The sequence below is a fragment of the Microcaecilia unicolor genome, chromosome 6, assembly GCF_901765095.1.
Source record: "Microcaecilia unicolor chromosome 6, aMicUni1.1, whole genome shotgun sequence".
NCBI classification, from domain to species: domain Eukaryota; kingdom Metazoa; phylum Chordata; class Amphibia; order Gymnophiona; family Siphonopidae; genus Microcaecilia; species Microcaecilia unicolor.
Genome location: NC_044036.1, coordinates 189,452,547 through 189,473,899, shown reverse-complemented (window position 1 = coordinate 189,473,899; position 21,353 = coordinate 189,452,547). Strand labels below are relative to the sequence as shown.

The 21,353-nt window shown below is 46.4% G+C and overlaps 1 protein-coding gene across 1 annotated transcript in view; it reads left to right on the top strand.

The window, feature by feature from the left end:
- The window catches only part of RBM6 (RNA binding motif protein 6), a 631,054-nt gene that overhangs the window by 530,662 nt on the left and 79,039 nt on the right, over positions 1 to 21,353 (top strand). Inside the window, 1 exon segment of the mRNA XM_030205417.1 lies at positions 6,057 to 6,149. Within this exon segment, the coding sequence (XP_030061277.1) occupies positions 6,057 to 6,149 (93 nt within the window).

Below are 21,353 nucleotides of genomic sequence, written 5' to 3'. Positions count from 1 at the left end.
ATCTGGCGCACTTTGCACCCCATGGAACAGGACTACACACACCTCTCCCGTGCACATGACACCCAGGCACGAATTGATTACATCCTAACTTCACAGGATTTATTTAGCAAAATAACTAAGACGGAAATTGGACCTTATACAATCTCGGATCATGCCTGGGTAAGCATGGACTGGGAGATGGGACCCAGGGCTCATAGACAGGGTTCGTGGAGATTCCCAGTGGAGATGTATAGAGACGTGGGGTTGAGAGAGAAGCTTAGGGAGTGCTGGCGAGCATATGAGTCATCAAATAGGGAACATAGGGACAATCCGGTATTGTTCTGGGATGCCGCGAAAGCGGTGCTCCGCGGGGAAGTAATTAGCTACACACATTTCACACGCTCAGCGCGGAACAGGGAAATACTGAGATTAAGTGCCCAAGTTTGCAGGGCCAGGCAACTGTTTGGTCGAACGCATAAGGGGGAGCATAGAGCGCGTTTAATGGAATTACAAGTGGCGCTTAATGAGCTGTTACACCAAAGAGCCGCCAAATCCTTAACCTATTATAAATACCAGCTGTACAAGCATGGAAATAAGACAGGTCGCTTATTGGCCAGATTGGCGCACCCAAAAGGGGGGGGAGGTAGGGTGCTTCAGTTAAAGGATGGTCAAGGAGGGAAAGTACGGGCCGATGGGGCTATTTGTGAGGTTTTCCTTAAGTTTTACAGTCAATTGTATGAACAACCTTTGGACCAGGGGCTCCAAGGGATTAATTATCTGAACAATCTTAACTTGCCCTCCCTGAGACAGCAAGATGTGCAGGAATTAAATCGCCCTGTGCAGGAAGAAGAGGTAGCGGTGGTAATAGAGAGGAGCCAATTACTCAAAGCGCCCGGCCTGGACGGATTACGTATAGAATTTTATAAGATGCTGGGGGAAGACATAATACCAACCCTGACTCGATATTTTAACAGAATAATCGACAGGGAGGAATTGCCGCCTCATTTGGCGTTGGCGCAGATTGTAGTGCTGCCAAAACCAGGTAAAGACCCAGAGCAACCAGAATCATACCGGCCTATCTCTCTGCTAAATGTAGAGGCGAAAATACTGGCTAAGCTCATGGCCAATCGTATGGCAAGGGTGTTGCCGGAGCTAGTGCATGAGACGCAGGTGGGTTTCGTGGAGGGGCGAACAGTAGCAAAAAACCTAAGAAAAATCTTAACAGCATTGGAGACAAGGGGTAGGAAAGGGACACCGTCCTTACTTATAAGCTTCGACGCTGAAAAGGCGTTCGATAGGGTCCATTGGGATTTCCTGTTCGCCACACTGAAGGCATATGGCTTTACCGGACGGTTTATGTCAGCGGTACGGGCCCTATACCACTCCCCTCAGGCCAGGATTTTGGTAAACGGGATGGAATCAAGAACCTTTCCGATATTCAGGGGAACGAGACAAGGATGCCCGCTGTCCCCCCTTTTATTTGTACTGTCTCTAGACCCATTGATTCGGGATATTATAGATATCCCATCGGTAAAGGGAATAGAGGTAGGGTCGTCTCAATTTAAAATAGCGGCTTTTGCGGATGACCTACTGGTACTGTTAACAGATCCGCAGGCCTCTTTTGCGGCTTTAATGGAAATTATAAAGGAATATGGTGATTTTGCAGGCCTACGTTTAAACCTAACTAAATCAGAGGCATTGGCATCATCCGCAGGAGTGAAGCGTAGGATGGGTAGAGACTTTCCCCTGAGTTGGGCGGAGGACGCATTTAAATATTTGGGAATTAGGCTGACCCTGGACTTGAGGAAGTTACATGTTATAAATTATACGGCTTTTATGGGGGTTACTAAGAAGCAGCTGGAGAAGTGGGGCCCTCTTCCCCTATCGCTGAGGGGAAGGGTGAATCTGATACAGATGATCCTCTTCCCACAATGGCTGTATCTGTTACAGACATTACCAATCCGATTGACACGCAAAGACTTGAAAAGTATACATAAGTCTTTCAGTAAATTCTGCTGGGCGGGGAAGAAACCTAAATTGCGATATAAATACATGCTAGGAGGTTGGAGACAGGGTGGTCTGGGGTTACCGGACTTGTCCTTATATAATCAGGCTTGCCTGACCCGGCACTTGGGGGACTGGTTCACACAAACTTGCACTTACACTCCCATAAAAATGGAAAGGGAACTCTTTGCTCCTTATGAACTTTTTTCGTTGTTACATCTTACACGTAAGCAACTCCCACTTTGCCTGAGGAATAGTGTGATGCTACAGTCCATTCGAGAGGCATGGAAGGGACTAATACAGGCAGTGGGGGGGAGTCCCTCGACATCAGATCAGTTGACCCTCAGGGGGAATCCAGCTTTCATGCCAGGCCTAGATAACCCAACGTTTTTGGAGTGGGAGCGGATGGGAATAACCAAGATTGAACACCTATTAAGTGAAGAGGGGAATTTAATAGGGTACGAGGAATTACAGTCTCGGATCGGGGTGGCTTGGGGGGCTAGGTTTGCGTATGCCCAAGTTAAACATTACATTTCAGCATTAGATCCAGACTTGCTACGGCAACGATTGGGAAGCAAACTACAAGATTTTTTCGGGGAACTGGAAGTCACGGGAATGTCAGTGTCAGCACTCCATAGAGCTTTGATTAGGCGTAAGCCCCCTAAAAACTTTGCAGAAATCAAGCAAAAATGGGAACAGGAATCGGGGACATCATTAACGAGTTGGATTGTGGGGCTCACATTGCAGGGAATTCCAGCCATTAGCCAGGACGAGAGGCTCCGGGAAAGTGGGTATAGAGTTATTTTACGGGCCTATATGTCGGGGCAACAATTGGCTCATGTAGATTTCCTGCAAGGGGCCACATGTGTTAAGTGCGGCCACTACCCACACACATTATATCATGCCTTCTGGGCATGCCCCGGAGTGAAGGCTTTCTGGGGGGAGATTACTAAACTCAACTGTTGGGGACCCCTGTGACAGGATCCTGGGACCACTTTGTGCTGAATACGCAAGGGGCATTTGGTAGGTGCTCTAAGACAGCTCGTCTCCTGAGCCGTAAATTGTGCTTGGTGGCCCAGAAAAGCATCTTACAATACTGGACTGTACCGGAGGTGCCAGCCTACTGGCACTGGAGAAACCAAGTACATCTGCTGGTTACTTGGGAAGCTAGGGGGGCTAAGGGGTCCCCGAAGAGTTTAGCGCGGTTCACACAGATTTGGGGTCCCTATTTACAGACATTGAGTCCTAAGGGGCGAAGCTTGCTTCTGAATAAGGGGTAAGAGGATACTATAAGGAGTCCCAGAGAGCGTCCAAACGATATATATGGCTCCACTAGGGGGGAAGGGGGGGGTTGCCCTAGGACTATCAGAGTCCAAGCCCTGAGGCACGAGAGGGAGGGGTAGGGGGAGGGGGGAGGAAGTGGGGGGGGGGGATGAAAAGGGGGAAAAAGCAAAAATTGATGACAGATTTCTACACTAGCTTTTTGTTATGTATGTTATGTTGTGGCTATGTTATTAAGGCCAGATATGGAATATGTCTAATTTTGATTGTCATCAATAAAAATGTTGAAAACTTAAAAAAAGCAAGAGCAAGTTGAAAAATTCTATTTCAGATAGTAAAATGTCTTGTTCCAGAGCTTCCCTTCAATTGAAAGAGACTCACTGTCTGTGCATTTATGCTGCATAAGTATTTAAATATCTCTGTTATACCTTCTCTATCCCACCTTTCTTCCTAAGTATGCATATTCAGATCTTTAAGTCTGTCCCAATATGTTTTATAATGAAAACCACTGACCATTTTAGTTGCCGCTCTCTGGACCAATTCCATCCTGTTTATATCTTTTTGAAGAGCGGTCTCCAGAATTGTATACAATATTCTAAATGAGGTCTCCCCAGAGTCTTATACAGGGGCATTATCACCTCCTTTTTCCTACTAGCCATTCCTCTCCCTATATATTCAAGCATCCTTCTAGCTTTGGCCATCACCTTTTCTACGATCACAACCAGGTCCTGCTCTTCTTTCTTACACAAAAATTCTTCACCCCCTAAACTGTACCGTTCCCTTGGGTTTTTGCAGCCCAAATGCGTGACCCTGTATTTTTTTAGCATTAAATCTAAGCTGCCAAATTCCAGACCATACCTGGAATTTGTTGAGCTTGGATCATCTCTACTTAAATGATGATATGCATTGTTTTCTGTGCAGCTTACACCCCTCTAAGCCATGTTTAAAGTGTAAAAGATATTTCGTTTTTTTCTTTATACATAGGCATCCTCTATGTTTATCCCATGTGTTTCAATTCAGTCACTATTTTTGTTTCCACAACCTCATCTGGAGTCTGCTACACTGAAACCTCATTTCATGTCCTCTAGTTCAAGTTTAGCATCTCTAAAAATGATGTGTTTTATATTAATACCTTTCAAGTATTTAAACGTTTACTTCTTATCTCCCCTGTCCCTCTAGGGCAGAGGTGAGCAACCACAGTCCTTGAGGACATAACCCAGTCAGGTTTTCAAGATTTCCACAATGAATATGAATGAGATCTATTTGGAAACAATGGAAGAAATGCTTTTAAGAAGTGAAGTTTCTGGAATCCAGTGGATTACAGGACCCGAGGCAACATGGTTTCATTAAAAGCAGATCTAATTAATTTCTTTGGGTGACCAGAGAGTTGGATCGAGGTAAAGCGCTAGATGTGGTGTAATTAGATTTTAATGTAAAATTCAAAAATCAGAGAAAAAAATTCCCACCAATATCGTATACTCAACACACTAAAGTGAAACTTGACACACCCTTCAATTTCTACTTCTCAAAGCAAACACTTGTCTATGAATATTTCAGAGGATCTTTGCAAAAAATAATAATAATGGGGAAAAAGACCTCTGATGACTACATCAGTATCATATGCAGTATAATTGCCAGTACTCATCCAAAAAACCCAGCTTATCTTTGCTCACAACTCTCAATTTCTGTCATCAATCAAAAAAACCTCCTTTGGACACACAGCCTTTATTAATACTTCAATTGTTTTTTAACTTTTTAATTTTTGAGTTTTAACTTGTAAGTTTGAATATCAGTGCTTGCACTCTATATCAGTCTCTCTTTCTTCTTCAAACAGTACTAATAAAGCAGGAGAAAAGGAAGCACTTAACTTCAGCTGCTAGAACGATCCCTACGGGGATCCGTTTCACTTCCCATGGCTTCTTCAGGCGATCCATATATCATGCCAAATATTCAATGCTTGTTTGTGCTTCCTTCATGGGAATTGAGAGCTGTGAGCAGAGATAAGCTGGGGTGGGGGGGGGGGGTTGATGAGTACCGGCAATTATACTGCATATACTGTAGCCAGCTGAGTTCTTTTTTTCTCCATCATATTTTTGCAAAGATCCTTTGCAATATTCATAGACAAGTGTTTGAGCAGTAGATTTTGAAGGGTGCGTATTTAGATTTTAGCAACGTCTTTGACACGGTTACGCATAGTTATCTCTCTCTTAAGCTTTGGAATTCAATTCCATTTCTGTTATGTAGTAGTAAATGTATTTTCAGTTTAGATGAACTTTGAAAACTCTCCTATTTGGTAAGTATTTTGAGGTATGAAAAGTTCTAAATTGTGATTGAATTTATTGTAACTCACAATGATTCCTGAGGGAAATTTGCGGTATATAAAAACTGGGAATGGAATGGAAATAATCTGAGTACCCTTGGTATGGGCCCTGAAGTGACAGACAGGATTAGAAACTGGTTGAGCGGAAGGTGACAGAGGGTAATTTATAATTAACAAACTAATTTATAATTAACAAACTACCTTACATAGAATACCTCTAAAATTACTTTGCATTAGAAAATGGCAAAAAGGAAAAAAAAAAAAGCTTCAAAATGCCACAGTTCAAAAAATTTAGAATCGTGATGTGGGCAAATCCCTTCATAAAAATGTTGCATGACATTGTTTTCAGTCTTTACATATAACCCTTTGGTCCTTTCTGATAGTATAAAAATGTGAAAGGAGGATTTAAACAACTTTTCTGAGAGGGAAGAATTTTTCAGATCATTTACTGATTAGTATTTCTCTTTTTCAGAACTCATCTGGAAAGCGGAAGTCTGATGGAGAAGATCTTTTTAAAAAGCCCTTGCCCCCGGTGTTGATGAAAAAAGAGGAGCCTCCAGAGATGGTAAGCCTTTCATGAATAGCAAGTAGACGGTGTGATCTTCCCCTGCCCTCTTAACCTATAAGCAGCAAATGGAAGTCTTCCCACCACTCTGTTTCAGAATAAGCAGTCATTATAAACGCCCCCCTGCCTTAATATTTTGGTTTTTCTTTATATTAAACAGTACCAGCACTGGACCCGTTGGTTTGGGCCTTCATAATTGCACCATACTGGGACAAGACCGAAGGCCCATCAAGCTCAGCATCCTGTTTCCAACAGTGACCAATCCAGGTTACAAGTACCTGGCAAGATTCAAAAACAAGGTTACAGTATATTTTATACTGCTTATCCTAGGAATAAGCAGTGAATTTTCCCCAAGTCTATTTTAATAATGGCTTATGGACTTTTTTCTTTTAGGAAGCTATCAAACCTTTTTTAAATCCCACTAAGCTAACTTTTTTACCACATTCTCTGGCAACGAGTTCCAGAGTTTAATTACATGTTTAGTGAAGATATATTTTCTCTGATTTGTTTTAAATTTACGATTTCCTTGTCATCAGCAGCAGATGAATCCATTAACTGATGGGTTATGTCCGCCTACCAGCAGGTGGAGATAGAGAACACTGAAAAACCATAGTGCTCTATGGACGGCTAGCTCCATCTGCCTTCAGTATTTCTCTATCTCCCAGCAGGTGTGGACATAGATTGATCAGCTCCTGGAAAAAATTCTGCCTGGGGTGGCTCCTGTGCTTTTGCCAGTTGAAGCAGGGGTATTGAAGCTGGTGGTGCCCACTTTTAAGGCATAGAGGTTCGCCCTTTCCCTGCCTTACCCGTCCCCCTTCCTACCGGAGTACCTCTGTTGCTGCCTGCCTCCAACTTTCCTCACAGCGTTAAAAAAAAAAAAAAGGAGTGCGCATTGGTGCTGCGTAGCTATTATGAGGCTATTTTCCATGTGCAGCTTGACCGGAGCTCGTTTGACTCGGTCTTTTGAGGTGAGAGTGGTGCCCAGCTCCTCCGGGGAGGTCCCACGGACGCCGTTCCGATCGGGGTAAGTTTGGCGTGAAGCTGCCATTTTACTTATATAATTCCGTCCAGTCGGACGATGGCTGCTGAAGCAGTTAAACGCTGCTCCCGTTGTGATAAACCTAGATCAGCAGTGGGGCTCTGTAAGACGTGCCCTTTAGACGCTAGAGCTGGTACGAGCATGGCAAGCGAAGATTCTTCCCGCTCAATGGAGCTGGCAGCGGGCGCCATTTTGGAAGCGCCGCATGCCTCGACCCTCACTGTTGCGGAGGGGTCTGAGTGCAGGGGGACGCCTCGGTTAGAGGCTACCAGAGGAGCTCCTGTTCCCCTTTCTCCTGATTCGGAGACGAAGGGTCAGGGTGAGTTTTAACGCATACAGCTTTCATGCTGAAAAGAGCTCTGCCGCACGTGTCTGACACTGCGCTGCTACCTGGTTTTCCCCCTGGGTGTTGATGGCCTGGGGCTGGCTGATTCCCCCGAGCGTTGGAGGGACGCAAAACATAGGTAAATTCCCCGTCGGAGAGTGGTACACTCCCCCCCCCCCCCCCCCCCCCCCCCCGGTGCTTGGGCGGTGTGGATTCTGAGGGTTCTGGCAGGGCCTCATGGTCTGAAGAGCCAGAGGAAAATGCCAGTTTGCCACTAGATCTGGATGATCCCAATGTGGTGAGGATTTTCCACCGCGATGAGCTGCCAGCGCTCATTTCTGACGCCTTGCAGGCCCTCTTGATTGATGATCCTGTCAAAGGCGATGCCTCCTCTGGTAATCCGAGGATAGCGAGTACTAAGAAGCCTGCTCGAGCCTTTCCTGTGCATGACTCCATCCAAGAGCTTATTTCAGCTCAATGGTCTGAACCCGAAGGGCCTTTGAAAGTGGCCATGGCTATGGGTCAGCTTTACCCTCTAAGTGAGGAGCACTTGGCCCCTTTGGGGATGCCTAAAGTGGACGCTTTGGTCATGGACTAAGGGGACCACCCTCCCCGTAGAGGGAGGGGTTGCCCTGAAAGACATACAGGACCGGTGGCTTGAATCCGCGTTGAAACGGTCTTTTGAAATCTCGGGCGTCGCCTTAAGGGCGTCTATTTGCAGTCCCTAGGCTGCTCGGGCCTGCCTTTCTTGGTTACAACAGGCAATAGAACAGCCTGCGGATGGTGCGGAGTCCCTCGCTGAGGTTGCACCGCGGATGGAGTCGGCCTTGTCATTTTTGGCTGACGCCCTCTATGATCTGGTCAGAGCTTCGGCTAAATAGATGTCTGTGGCGGTTGCGGCCCACCGCCTTCTATGGCCATGGCATTGGGCGACTGACATGGCCTCTAAGCACAGGCTGGTGAAGCTTCCCTTTTGGGTCCACCTGTTGTTTGGAGAGGAGCTGGAGAAGATTGTGAAAGACCTGGGGGACCCTAAGCCCCAGCGCTTACCCGAGGATAGGCCGAGGCCTTCTTCCAAGGGTTCTGTGTGGCCCTCCCAGACCTCGCTTCCATGAAGCTCGCAGGTATCGCCCGGGGCACTCTGCTGGGGTTTTTCAACGTGCCCGTTTTCGGCAGAGGAACTCCTTTTCTGGGACAAGCATCCCACAGCGGCCGGTTCAAGGCCTGGAGTTCAGGGGCAGCCCCCTCAATGACGGGGCGCCGGTCCATTCCTCGATTCCTGCAGAAGGAGGACATCTTTCCCTCTTTCTCGAGGAATGGACCAAGATTACCTCTGATCAGTGGGTCCTGGACCTGATCAGAGAAGGTTACTGATAGGAATTCAGCGCCCTGGTGAGAGACGTGTTTGTGGAGGCCCGATGCGGTACTGCCGTCAAACGGGCGGCAGTAAAGGAGACCTTACAAGTCTTGTTGCACCTTGGAGCGGTAAGCCCTGTGCTTCCCGCCGAACGTGGCTGCGGTCGCTACTCCATTTACTTTGTGGTGCCTCGGAAAGGCGGGTCTTTCCAACTGATCCTCGACTTAAGGTCAGTCAACGAGGCACTAAGAGTACTACTTTTTCGCATGGAAACCCTGCGCTCCGTTATTGTGGCGGTACAGCCAGGAGAATATCTCGCGTCTCTGGACCTAAAAGAAGCTTACTTGCACATTCCTATTTGGCCCCCGCATCAACGGTTTCTCCGGTTTGTGGTGTTGGGAAAACATTTCCAGTTTCATGCCTTGCCTTTTGGCCTCACCACAGCTCCCTGCACCTTTTCCAAGGTTATGGTGGTAGTAGCTGCCTTTCTCAGGCGACAGGGTATCCGGGTTCTCCCGTACATCGACGACTGGCTCATCAGAGCGGATTCGGCAGACGAAAGTCGTCTGGCCACAGCCAGAGTGGTCTCAGTACTGCAATCTCTGGGTTGGGTCATCAATATACCCAAAAGTCACCTGACCCCCTCTCAGTAATCTTGAATATTTGGGGGTCCGGTTCGACACGGCCTCGGGGTTTGTCTTTTTACCCGACCAAAGGTGGTGCAAGCTTCAGTATCAGGTCCGTCTGCTCCTGCGGATACCTCGCCCGCAAGCTTGGGACTTTGTCCAGCTGCTGGGGTCGATGACGGCCACTTTGGAGGTAGTGCCATGGGCGAGAGCGCACTTGAGACCTCTGCAGATTGCCCTGCTTCAACGATGGTCTCCAATGTCCCAGGATTATCAACGCAGACTCACATGGCTCCCTGCGGCCCGGCTCAGTATGGAGTGGTGGCTCTCCGACAGCATGCTGTGGCGAGGAATGCCGCTGGCGCTTTCTTCTTGGTGTTTGGTTATAACCGATGCCAGCCTGGTCGGCTGGGGAGCACATTGCAAGGGAAGCTATGCCAAGGGCCTGTGGACACCCGCGGAATCGGGGTGGTCCATCAATCGCTTGGAACTGAGAGCGATATTCCAGGTTCTTCTGGCCTTTCACAAGACTCTGGAGGGGCTGGCTGTCAGAGTTCTGTCGGACAATACGACAGCTGTGGCCTACATAAATCAACAGGGCGGCACTCAGTGCAGAGCACTGGCCGCGGAGGCCGCTCAGATTTGCCACTGGGCCGAACTACACCTGCAGCTTCTGTCAGCAGCTCACATAGCAGGTTAGAGCAACGTGCAAGCCGATTTTCTAAGCAGGCATCAAATCGACCCAGCAGAGTGGGAACTGGCAGACGAAGTGTTTCTTCAGATCTGTGCCAAATGGGGAACGCCCACAGCAGATCTAATGGCGTCAAGCGCAAATGCAGAAGTCCCGTGCTTTTTCAGCAGACGGAGAGATCTTCGCTCGACGGGGTTGGATGCCTTGGCTCAACCCTGGCCTCCGGGCCTCCTATATGTGTTCCCTCCTTGGCCCTTGATAGGGCGAGTCCTCCTGCAAATTCGGCTACATCAAGGAGTGGTGATTCTCATTGCCCCGGATTGGCCCAGGCGGCCGTGGTATGCGGACCTCCAGCGGATGCTGGTGGAGGCCCCTCTTCCTTTGCCTCTGGTACTGAACCTGTTGATGCAGGGTCCGGTGACCATAGAGGATCCCTGACGCTTTGGTCTTACAGCATGGCTCTTGAAAGGGCGCATTTGAGAGACAAAGGCTATTCTAACAAAGTCATCTCCACTCTCTTGTGGGCCTGCAAGCGGTCCACTTCAGTTGCTTATGCTTGGATCTGGCGCCAGTTTGAGGTGTGGTGTGTTTCAAAGGCGATCACACCTACGAGGGCTACAGTCTCGCCGATACTGGAGTTTTTGCAGGATGGTTTACAAAAAGGCTTGGCCTACAATTCCCTGCAAGTTCAAGTGGCAGCATTGGCATGCTTTCGAGGGAAGGTCTCTGGCCTTTCCCTGGCCGCTCAGCCGGATGTTGCCCGATTTCTAAGAGGGGCGCTCCAGCACCGCCCGCCAGTGCGGCTGCCGTGTCCAGCTTGGAACCTCTGGGGCTGGTGTTGAAGGCTCTCCAGTGTTCACCCTTCGAGCTGCTGAAGCAAGCTTCAGGGAAGGATGTGACTCTAAAGACAGTCTTTTTGGTGGCCACAACCTCGGCGAGACATGTGTCTGAGCTCCAGGCTCTGTCCTGTCAAGACCCCTTTATGCAATTCTCAGAGTCCGGAGTTACGGTGCGTACTGTGCCTTCCTTCCTGCCTAAGGTGGTTTCAGCGTTTCAACTAAACCAGCCCATTTATCTACCCTCCTTTACTAGGGAGAAGTTTCCGGAATCTTTTGGGCAGTTACATCTTCTGGATGTTCGCAGGGCTTTCTTGCAGTATCTGCAAATGTCAAATGACTTCAGGACCTCTGATCACCTTTTTTTCTTGTCAGGTCCTTGAAGAGGGTCTCCGGCGTCTAAGGCCACTATAGCTCGTTGACCCAAGGAAGTCATTTTTTCTGCGTATCTGCTGTCAGGGCGGTCTCCGCCTGACGCATTTAAAGCACATTCCATGAGAGCGATTTCCTCTTCGTGGGCCGAAACAGGAGCACTCTCTCTTCAGGAGATCAGTAGTGCGGCTACTTGGGCTTCTAAGCTCTCCTTTACTACTACTATTTAACATTGTCCAGCATTACATGCTGGATGTTGCAGCAAAGTTATCTGTTTACGGCAGTCTTCCCTTTGTGACTGTTTCGGTCCTTTCTTTGCTGTACTACCTTCTGTATTACAGAGCACTGTCCTTTTCTGTGCTGTTGTGTGTTAGGCTCCGCTCTCCGTTTTGCGGACTTTTCAATCCCTATGGATTGAAATTCCATGTGTAAAGGGGAAAAGTAAAATAGGAGTGTACTACCGTCCACCTGGCCAGGATGAATAGACGGATGTAGAAATGTTAAAGGAATTAGGGATGCTAACAAACTGGGCAATATAATAATAATGGGTGATTTCAATTACCCCGATATTGACTGGATAAATGTAATATCAGGGCATGCTTGGGAGGTAAAATTCCTTGACAAATTCAAGGACTACTTTATGGAGCAACTGGTACAGGAGTCGACAAGAGAGAGAAAAATTCTAGGACCTAGTCCTTAGTGGAGCACATGATCTGGTTTGGGAGGTAATGGTGCTGGGGCTGCTTGATAACAGTGATCATAATATGATCAGATTTGATATTAGCTTTGGAGTAAGTATATGCAGGAAATCCAATACATTAACGTTTAACTTTCAAAAAGGAGACTATGATAAAATGAGAAGAACTGTGGGGGGAAAAAAACTTAGAGGAGCAGCTACGATGGTCAAAAATTTACACAGGAATGGATGCTGTTCAAAACTACCATTCTGGAAGCCCAGGACAAATATATTCTGTGTATTAAAAAAGAAGGAAAGAAGACCAAATGACAGCCGGCATTGTTAAAAAGTGAGGTGAAGGAAGCTATTAGAGCTAAAAGAAAATCTTCAGAAAATGGAAGAAGGAACTTGCAGAAAATAATAAGAAACAGCATAAGGAATGTCAAATGCAAAACGTTGATAAGGAAGGCAAAGATGAACTTTGAAAAGAAAGATTGCGTTGGAGGCAAAAACACATAGTAAAAATTGTTTTAAGTATATTAAAAGCATGAAGCCGGCAAAAGAATCGGTTGGCCCGCTAGATGACCGAGGGATAAAAGAGGCGATCAGGGAAGACAAAGCCATAACGGAGAGATTAAATGAATTCTTTGCTTCGGTCTTCACTGAGGAAGATTTGGGAGAGATACCGGTGCCAGAAATGGTATTCAAAGATGACATGTCGGAAAAACTGAATGAAACTGCTATACACCTGGAGAATGTAATGGGGCAATTTGACAAATTGAAGAGTAGCAAATCTCCTGGACCGGATGATATCCATCCCAGAGTACTGATAGAATTCAAAAATGAACTTACGGAACTATTGTTGGTAATATGTCATTTATCTTTAAAATCGAGCGTTGTACCGGAAGATTGGAGGGCCATGTCACGGCTCATAATGTTAGAGCCATGGGTGCATCAGTGGCTCACTTAAAGTCAGCCTCCATTGAAGAGATTTGCAAGGCTGCAACGTTGTCACCAGTCCACACATTCACATCTCACTACTGCCTTCAGCAGGATACCCAACGCTACAGTCGGTTTGTGCAGTCGGTGCTGCAGAATTTGTTTGGGGTTTAGAATCCAACTCCACCCCTCTAGACCCATTTTTGTTCTGTTCCAGGCTGCACTCTGTTAGTTGTTTATGGTTTCAGGTCAATCTAAGTTATGTCCTCGCTGTTGCAAGGCCCAATTGTTCGTTGTTTTGAGTGAGCCTGGTTGCTAGGGATACTCCACATTTGAGAACAAGCAGCCTGCTTGTCCTTGGAGAAAGCGAAGATACTGACCTGTAGCAGGTATTCTCCAAGGAGTAGCAGTCTGATTGTTTCTCACAAACCTGCCCTCCCCCTTTGGCGTTTGTTTATTTGCTTCCTTTTAGCGCTTTTTGAGTTAACTGAGGGAACGCGGTCACACGCGGGCAGGAAATCGGTCCACTCGTGCTCGGCTGGCGCTGCACGCGCACCAGAAGACTTGCAAAACTTTTTTATATTTTGCTGTGCAAAATGCCATCTGATTCCTGGTCCAACGTGGACGTTGACCCACATATGAGAACATTCAGCCTGCTGTCTTCGGAGAATACCTGCTACAGGTAAGTATCTTTGCTATCCATGAGGGCGGGACACATTGAGGGAAGGCCTGACGACGAGGTGATCTCTCTGCTTCTTTCACAATCGCAGGCAGGCAGACGCGAGGCACTGCACCGCTGATTCCGAGGTTTTTAAAATGCAGGGGGCTGGGTTGCAGAGAGGAGGGAGCTAGGGTAGGGGGGGTGGGGGGCTCAGATGGGAGAAGGGGGCAGGAGGGAGAATGGGACCATGCCTGGGGCAGAGGCAGTTGGGTCTGGGTCTCTAAAGGGGGGCAGATGAGAGAATGACTGGGGCTGAAAAGACAGGCCATAATGCAAGACAGGTGGATGAAGGGGACTTAAACTGGGGGCTGAAATAGAGGGTAGGTGGGTAAGGGGTCTAGTACTGGAACTGGGGTCTGAAAAGGGGATAGGGAGAAAGTGGCTGGGGCTGAAGCTCGGAACTGGTGGGAGAAAAGGGCTGGGGCTGAAAACTAGGAGCTGAATTGGGGGCTGAAAAGGGGGGCAGGTGGGAGAAGTGGGCTGGTGCTGGAACTGGGGGCTGAAAAGTGGGGCCAGAGAGAGGGGGGAGGACAGATTCTGGATGGAAGGGAGAGAGGGGAGGGCAGACCCTGGATGCTGGATGGATGGGGTAGGGAGGGCAAATAAGTGGATGGAAGGGAGTGAAAAGGCAGACAGTGGATAGAAGGGAGAGAGAGAGAGCAGACAGTGGTTGGAGGGGGGAGAGAGAGAGGGCAGACGGGCAGAAGGTGATTGAAAGGAGCAGGAGATAGAGGGCATACGCCAGGGCTGCCCGAGAGACTGGGCCGGGCCCGGGACAAGGCCGCCCCTGGGCCCCCCAGCCCCGCCTCCACTGCCACCCCCCAGGTTGTCCCTTCCACCCGAACCCCCGCCAGCAGAAGTGCTGTCTTCTGACTCCGGCGTGCGCGGCCCACACTCCTCTCAGCTGATCTTCGCTGTACTCTGCAGGGCTTCTGTGCGTCAGACCCTTCAGTTCTGGATTGGATATGGTAACAACAGTATACTGTATTGACCTGAGTAAGTAGGTTTTGGCCTCTGAAAGCTAAATGAATGTTGTAAGCCACATGGAGCCTGCCTCAGTGGAATTTTGTGGGATATAAGTGTTCACAATAAATAAATATATGTATTAGTCCAATAAAATGGTATTTTATTTTCTATATTTGTTTTATTTCTATTTGTTAATTTGTAAAGTGATGATTGGTATTTGTTAGTTTTTTCAAATTTACACCTTCTGTCTTTGTTTTGCACAGTACTAGGGGACATTTTCTGTTTCTGTGGTGTGTTGCATTGTATGCAGAATCTGGCATCTTGGGGGTTCAGTTTAATTTTTGTCTAAATAGAAAGTTTATGGTTTCTTATTCTATAGTGGATTAGGGTGTATCTGTATCTGTGAAAAAGACATTGCTTTCAGTTGGCATTGACTGTGCAGGATCGACGATCTGTACTATTCTGGCTGGTTTTGTTTTACAATAGATGAATTGATGTTTTGTTTTGTTTTTTTTTTTTTGTGCATGAGTGTGAAGGAGTGTTGGAGTGAAAAAGACAAACAGCTGGAGTGCAGCTGATAAATTATCAATACAATTTTTTGATGAGTGTCTCTGTACAATAACACTATATTCCATGCTATGGTAATGCCAGCTATCTGGTGTCAACTATATAGAGCTAGGGGAGGTGAGTGCAGGTTTTTTTTTTTTAAATTATTATTATTATTCTGAGATGTAGGATGAACGATAGTGGGGCAGCACCATTGAAGGATTGGAGGGTTTGGTGGGGAGGGAGGCGTTGAGTAGTGACTTGTTCCATGGGGAACGCTACATTTAGGTTTTGGGGATGGGGGAGGGAGGGTAGGAATACTAATCAGCATGAAGAGAGGCATGCAACTTGGGGGGTGCTGTCATAAATGCCTCCTAACAGTGGAGGATTCTATCCAAATTCATAGGGCTGTGATGAAGGGGACTGTGGGCTGGGCCAGACTCCCTGTAGCTTTTCTATTTCTGAATTGTTAACTTCGTCTTTACAATATCTGCTATGGTGAAGGTGGTTACTTGGAATATTGGGGGGTATTCCTCCCCCGTAAAGCATTCAAAGATTTTGCAGCACCTTCAGCGGATTAAAGCAGATACAGCCCTATTGCAAGAGACACACTTGTCCGAACGAGAGCATGCCAAATTGGCCCGGTAGTGGGTTGGTGACAGTATATGATCCCCAGGAGTGGGAAAAAAAAGGTGGGGTGGCTATCTTGTTTAGGAAAGGTATAACCAATCAAATACAAAATATTAAAATGGATCCTGGAGGGGCGTTTTGTATTTTGTCAGGCTGTGGTGGTAAGGCAGCAGGGTGTGGTGGGCAGTATTTATGCAGCCAATCAATGGAGTAGCTCTTTTTAAAAATTTTATGCACATCTTGCGAGTTGCAACATCTTACCTATGATATTGGGGGGGGGGGGGGGTGGGGGAGGGAGACTTCAACACAGCATGGGGACCCAGAGCTTGAGAAGTCTAACCCCTCGCCTTGTCTGAAATTCTGACTCACTAGGGGATTGCCCAACCTATGTGAACAGCTGGACCTATTAGATTATGGCGTGTGTTACATCCTTGGACAGGAATTATACCCATTTGTACCCCCGGGCGCACGGAACTCAGTCCCAAATAGATTACGTGTTAACCTCCGGGTCTTTATTTTTGTCGATTGTGGAGGCCCGGATTGGTCCCTATACTGTTTCCGACCACGCAACTGTCTGGCTGAACTGGTGCCCACAGGGAGGTGCACCTATGGCTCATCCTTGGGCGTTTCCCTCCTTCTTGTATAATAATGCACAGTATAGAGAGAGACTGTTGGGTTGGTGGAAAGAATATAAAGGTTTCAATCAAAGTAGTGAGCATGATGCTATAACATATTGGGAGGCAGCCAAGGCGGTAATGCGTGGAGAAACCATTAGCTTTGTGAGTCACCTAAAAAAGATAAAGTAATTCTGCGAATGGAACACTGACTAATAATCTTGCGGCGTCATTACGGCAAGAATCCCAGCCCGGAGACAATACAGGAGCTCTTGGCGTTACAAGTGGCGTTAAATACATTGATCATGAGAGATCAGTGAAATCGCAAGCAAGCATACTATAAATATCAATTGTATCGGCACAGGAACAAATGTGGGAAATTCCTGGCCAAGCTGATAGCCAAGAAGCAATCGTCTAGATCTATTCTTACCATTAAAAACACTTTGGGTCAGACTATAAGTTCTGATAAGGAAATTTGTGGGGTATTTAGGGATTACTACCAGGCCCTGTACTCTCCAACATCTAATGACAAACTACCGGGACAGCTTTATCTGGATGGGATTGATTTGCTGCATTTCTCGTCTGTAGATCAAGAGCTACTGAATTCTCCCATCCAGCCGGATGAGGTTCAGTGGGCGATCAATGCTAGTGTTTTGGGTAAGGCTCCTGGGCCTGACGGCATGAGAGCAGAATTTTACAAGATATTGAATGAGACTATAGTTGATCCCCTGACCTCCTTGTTTAATACGTGGGTAGAGACTGGTATGGGATCAGATCATTTAAATTTGGCACAAATCATAGTATTACCCAAACTGGGTAGAGACCATACATTACTGGAATCGTACAGACCTTTCTTGCTCATAAACCACGAAGTAAAGAGGTTTGCAAAAATTTTGACAAATTGGCTAGGCCGTGCCTTGCCTTCATAAATACATGAGTCGCAGGTGGGATTTGTGCAGGGTCGTTCAGTGTGTAAAAATATTAGACGAATCTTGTCAGCTCTAGAGGTTGTTACTAAGAAGGAGTTGCCGGCGCTGCTGATTAGCTTTGATTGCCGAAAAAAGCTTTTGACCAGGTGCCTTTGGATTTCTTATTTGATACTTTACAGCATACGGTTTTGGCGGCTGGTTTTGTAGCTGCGGTTAGGGTACTGTATACTAACCCAAGAGCGAGAGTCATGGTCAATGATCATTTGTTTGAGGATTTTGCGATTAGCAGAGGTACCCGTCAGGGTTGCCCTCTGTCGCCTCTTTTGTTCATTCTAACCCTGGATCCGCTTATATGAGATATTTACTCAAACCAAGATGTACAGGGGATAACTTTTGAAACTGAGGAATTTAAAGTAGCTGCTTTCGCAGATGATCTTTTGGTAATTGTAACAAGACCCCAGGCCTCTCTCACGGCCTTGCTGGAGAATTTCACAGAATATGGAGATTTGCAGGTTTCCGTTTAAACCTTGATAATCAGAGACTTTAGCGTCTACCGTTGAAATTGAGCAGCGGTGGCCAGGGATCTTCCCGCTGAAGTGGGGCGCGCATTCCTTTGTGTATTTGGGGGTCCTTCCCACGCCTCAATTGTCATCGCTTTATGATCTCAACGTAAGTAAGATGCTGCAAAAACGAACTGGCAAATTAGACTGCAATCTTTTACCATTGCCTCTCGAAGGGCAGGTAAGCTTAATACGTATGGTTTATACTACCTCGGTGCTTATACCTTTTACAAACACCCTCTGGTAGCCTAGTTTGAGATTGGAAGTGGCTTAGGCTTGAGCAGTGTCCGACCCTGCTGCCTATGCCGGTTCCAATCTCAAATGGCTACCGCAACCTCCCAGGGCAGTCTTGCTTTTGGCTGCAGAACGGGTGAGTGGGGATTGCTCTTGCCCTAAAGAGGTCACTAGACCATCAGGGCTTCTTATGGTAGGCCTGAGGTCCTACGGGTAGTCGGAGGGTTGGGGCAAACAGCCCGGGGGTGGACCTGCTCTCTACAGGGGGGGGAGGGCAGCCCAAGGGGGACTTGTCTTCTGCCAGGTGTGGAGGTGGGTTCAGCTGAAACTGAGCAGCTGATTTCGGCTGCAAATTTGGTTTGGCTGGGACCAAAACTCCGGATCTTCTCTGGCACCTTTTTAAAAAATCGCCGTAACATTGGCTACCCTCCAGTCTTCCGGTACCACACCTGCTTGAGTACCTTCTACTTCTTTCAAAATCTGGTGTGAAAACCAACTCCCTAAGGGTTTACCTCAGTGCAATTGGTGCTTACCATTACCATGTAGAAGGTAAGCCTATCTCTTATAGCCTCTAGTTGTTCAATGTATGAGAGGTTTGTTTTTGACAAAACCCCTACTCAGTCCTCCAACAGTGTCATGGGACCTCAATGTTGTCCTCAACCCAGCTGATAAAGATCTTTTTTTTTTTTGGCTGCTCCTGACCTAGAAGGTTTTGTTTTGGTGGTGGTTCACTTCACCATTCAGATTCAGTGAGCTTCATGCCCTAACAGCTGATTCACCCTTATACAGATTTCATCATAATAGAGTGGTTCTCCACACCTATCCTAATTTCTTCCTAAGGTGGTGTCGGAATTCCACCTTAACCACTCAACCGTTCTGCCAATGTTCTTCCTGAAACCTCATGGCCATCCTGGCAAAACCTCACTGCACGACTTGCACTGCAAGTGAGCCTTAGCCTTCTGTCTGGAGTGAACTAAAGCCTATAAACAGCCCACCCAGCTTTTTATTTCTTTTGACCCTAACAGGATGAGGCAGCCATTTATAATCACACTTCATCTAATTGGTTAGCAGATTGCATCTCCTTCACTTATATTCAGGCTGGGCTGACTCTGGAGGGTTATGTCATGGCTCACAGTATTAGAGCCATGGCTATGTCGGTAGCCCACATGAGGTCAGCTTCCATTGAGGAAATTTGCAAAGCTGCAACATGTTCTTAAGGTCACACATTTACATCATGTTACTGCCTTGAGCAGGATTCCCAACATGACAGCTGGTTCAGTCAGATAGTCTAGAATCCAACTCCACCCTCAGCTCATTATCTTCTGTTCTAGGCTGCACCTCAATTGTAGACATATCTTTAGAATTTAGTTTAATTGGTTTCTGCTTGCCCTTGCTTGTTGCAGACCCCTATTGACCATTGCTTGTTGTTTTTGATGCGCCTGGTAGCTAAAAATTCCCAACTGTGCTAAATGAAGTCCTGCTTAACATAGTAGATGATGGCAGATAAAGACCTGTGAAGTCCATCCAGTCTGCCCAACAAGATAAACTCATAGCATAAGGTATGATGTGATACTTCAAACCAGGGCTGTGGAGTCGGAGTCGTGGAGTCGGCAGCAATTTTGGGTACATTGAGTTGGAGTTGGAGTCGGCAAAAATGTACCAACTCCGACTCCTCATACATTTGAATAAAGTACTTCTCTGCTGTGAATAAAGCTTAGTACCTAGTTGTTTGACTAGTGTGAAGTCCAGCTGAACTATTTTGCTGGAGAGCTTCCCTCTGCTCAGTCTCCTTTTGCATTTACTGACCTGCTGTAGAGCACCTCCTCTCTGACCCCACAGTGAACTTAAGCTCCAAGAGAAGATCATTCAGCACACACAGATAAGGCAGCAGAGAGACTCCACCCAACTTCCTCTCTCTCTGCAAGAAGAGCTTTATATTTTAGTGGAAGTGGCACACCATTCACAATGGCAAAAAGAATGTCAGGAAACATGAGAAAGTCTGCTGTTTATGAACACTTTACAATATCAACAGATGGGAAACATTATGTATGTCAATGTATTATAGAAGATGATGGTGAAAAAGCATGTGATGCAAAAATTAGCAGTTTCAGTGGTTATGAAAAACATGCACCTACAAAAGATTCAAATTTAAAAAGACACTTGCAGCGTTTCCATCCTAAAGTGTTAGAAGCTGTGAATGAGAAAGATAGCAATGAAAACATTCCATCTACTTCAGGGTCAATAAAAGATCAGAAATCTACTGGAGGCCAGACACAACTATCAAGATCTTTTACAGCTGACAAAGTTACTATAACAATGACACCAGAAAAATTCAAAAACCACATCATTGAAATGGCAGTAAAGAATAGTATACCACTATCTTTTTTTTCCCAACCAGCCTTTTTAGGCTTAAATGGAGAAATGGCTAAAAAGCTTGGAGTTTCTCTGGAACGAGAAAGTATAAGTAAACTTATACTTGAAGAGGCCAATGTAAGAAGGAAGAACTAAGAAAAAGTCTGAAGGGACGTTTTTGGCTTTATTAAAATGGATGCATGCACACGTCACAGAGTCAATTATTTTGCAATTAATGTTAGATTTGCTGATAAAAACAACAAAAACAATAACCCAGACATTAGGAGTAAAGGGACACTCAGGCACATCATACCAGTGAGTATCTGCAGAAGTTAGTAGAAGGTGTTTTAGAAGATTTTGAAATTAAAAAGGAACACATTCTATGTATTGTAACTGATAATGCTTCAAATATGTTAAGCACAATTGAAAAAATGAAGGAAGTTTGATAAAGAAAGCAGCATACAAATAATCAGAAGATGACAGTTCTGCAATTCAAGAAAGCTGTGAAAGTTTGGATGATATTGCTGAAGAAGCATCTAAGCTTATTACCACTTCAACATATGCGTTGTGCTGTTCATACTCTGCAACTAGCAATAAGGATGGATTGAAGGATCGTCATGCGACTACAACTAATTAGCAAGTTTGAGGCAAGTAGCTGTTGCAGCCAGGATCCCTAAAACAGATGCTATTCTGAAGAGACGTGCTGGAAAAGGAGCCATTTTGGATCAAGCACGCGCTGGGGAAGCACTTACTTGATGATAAAGTGTTTGCGTGAACTAAAGACTTTCTTG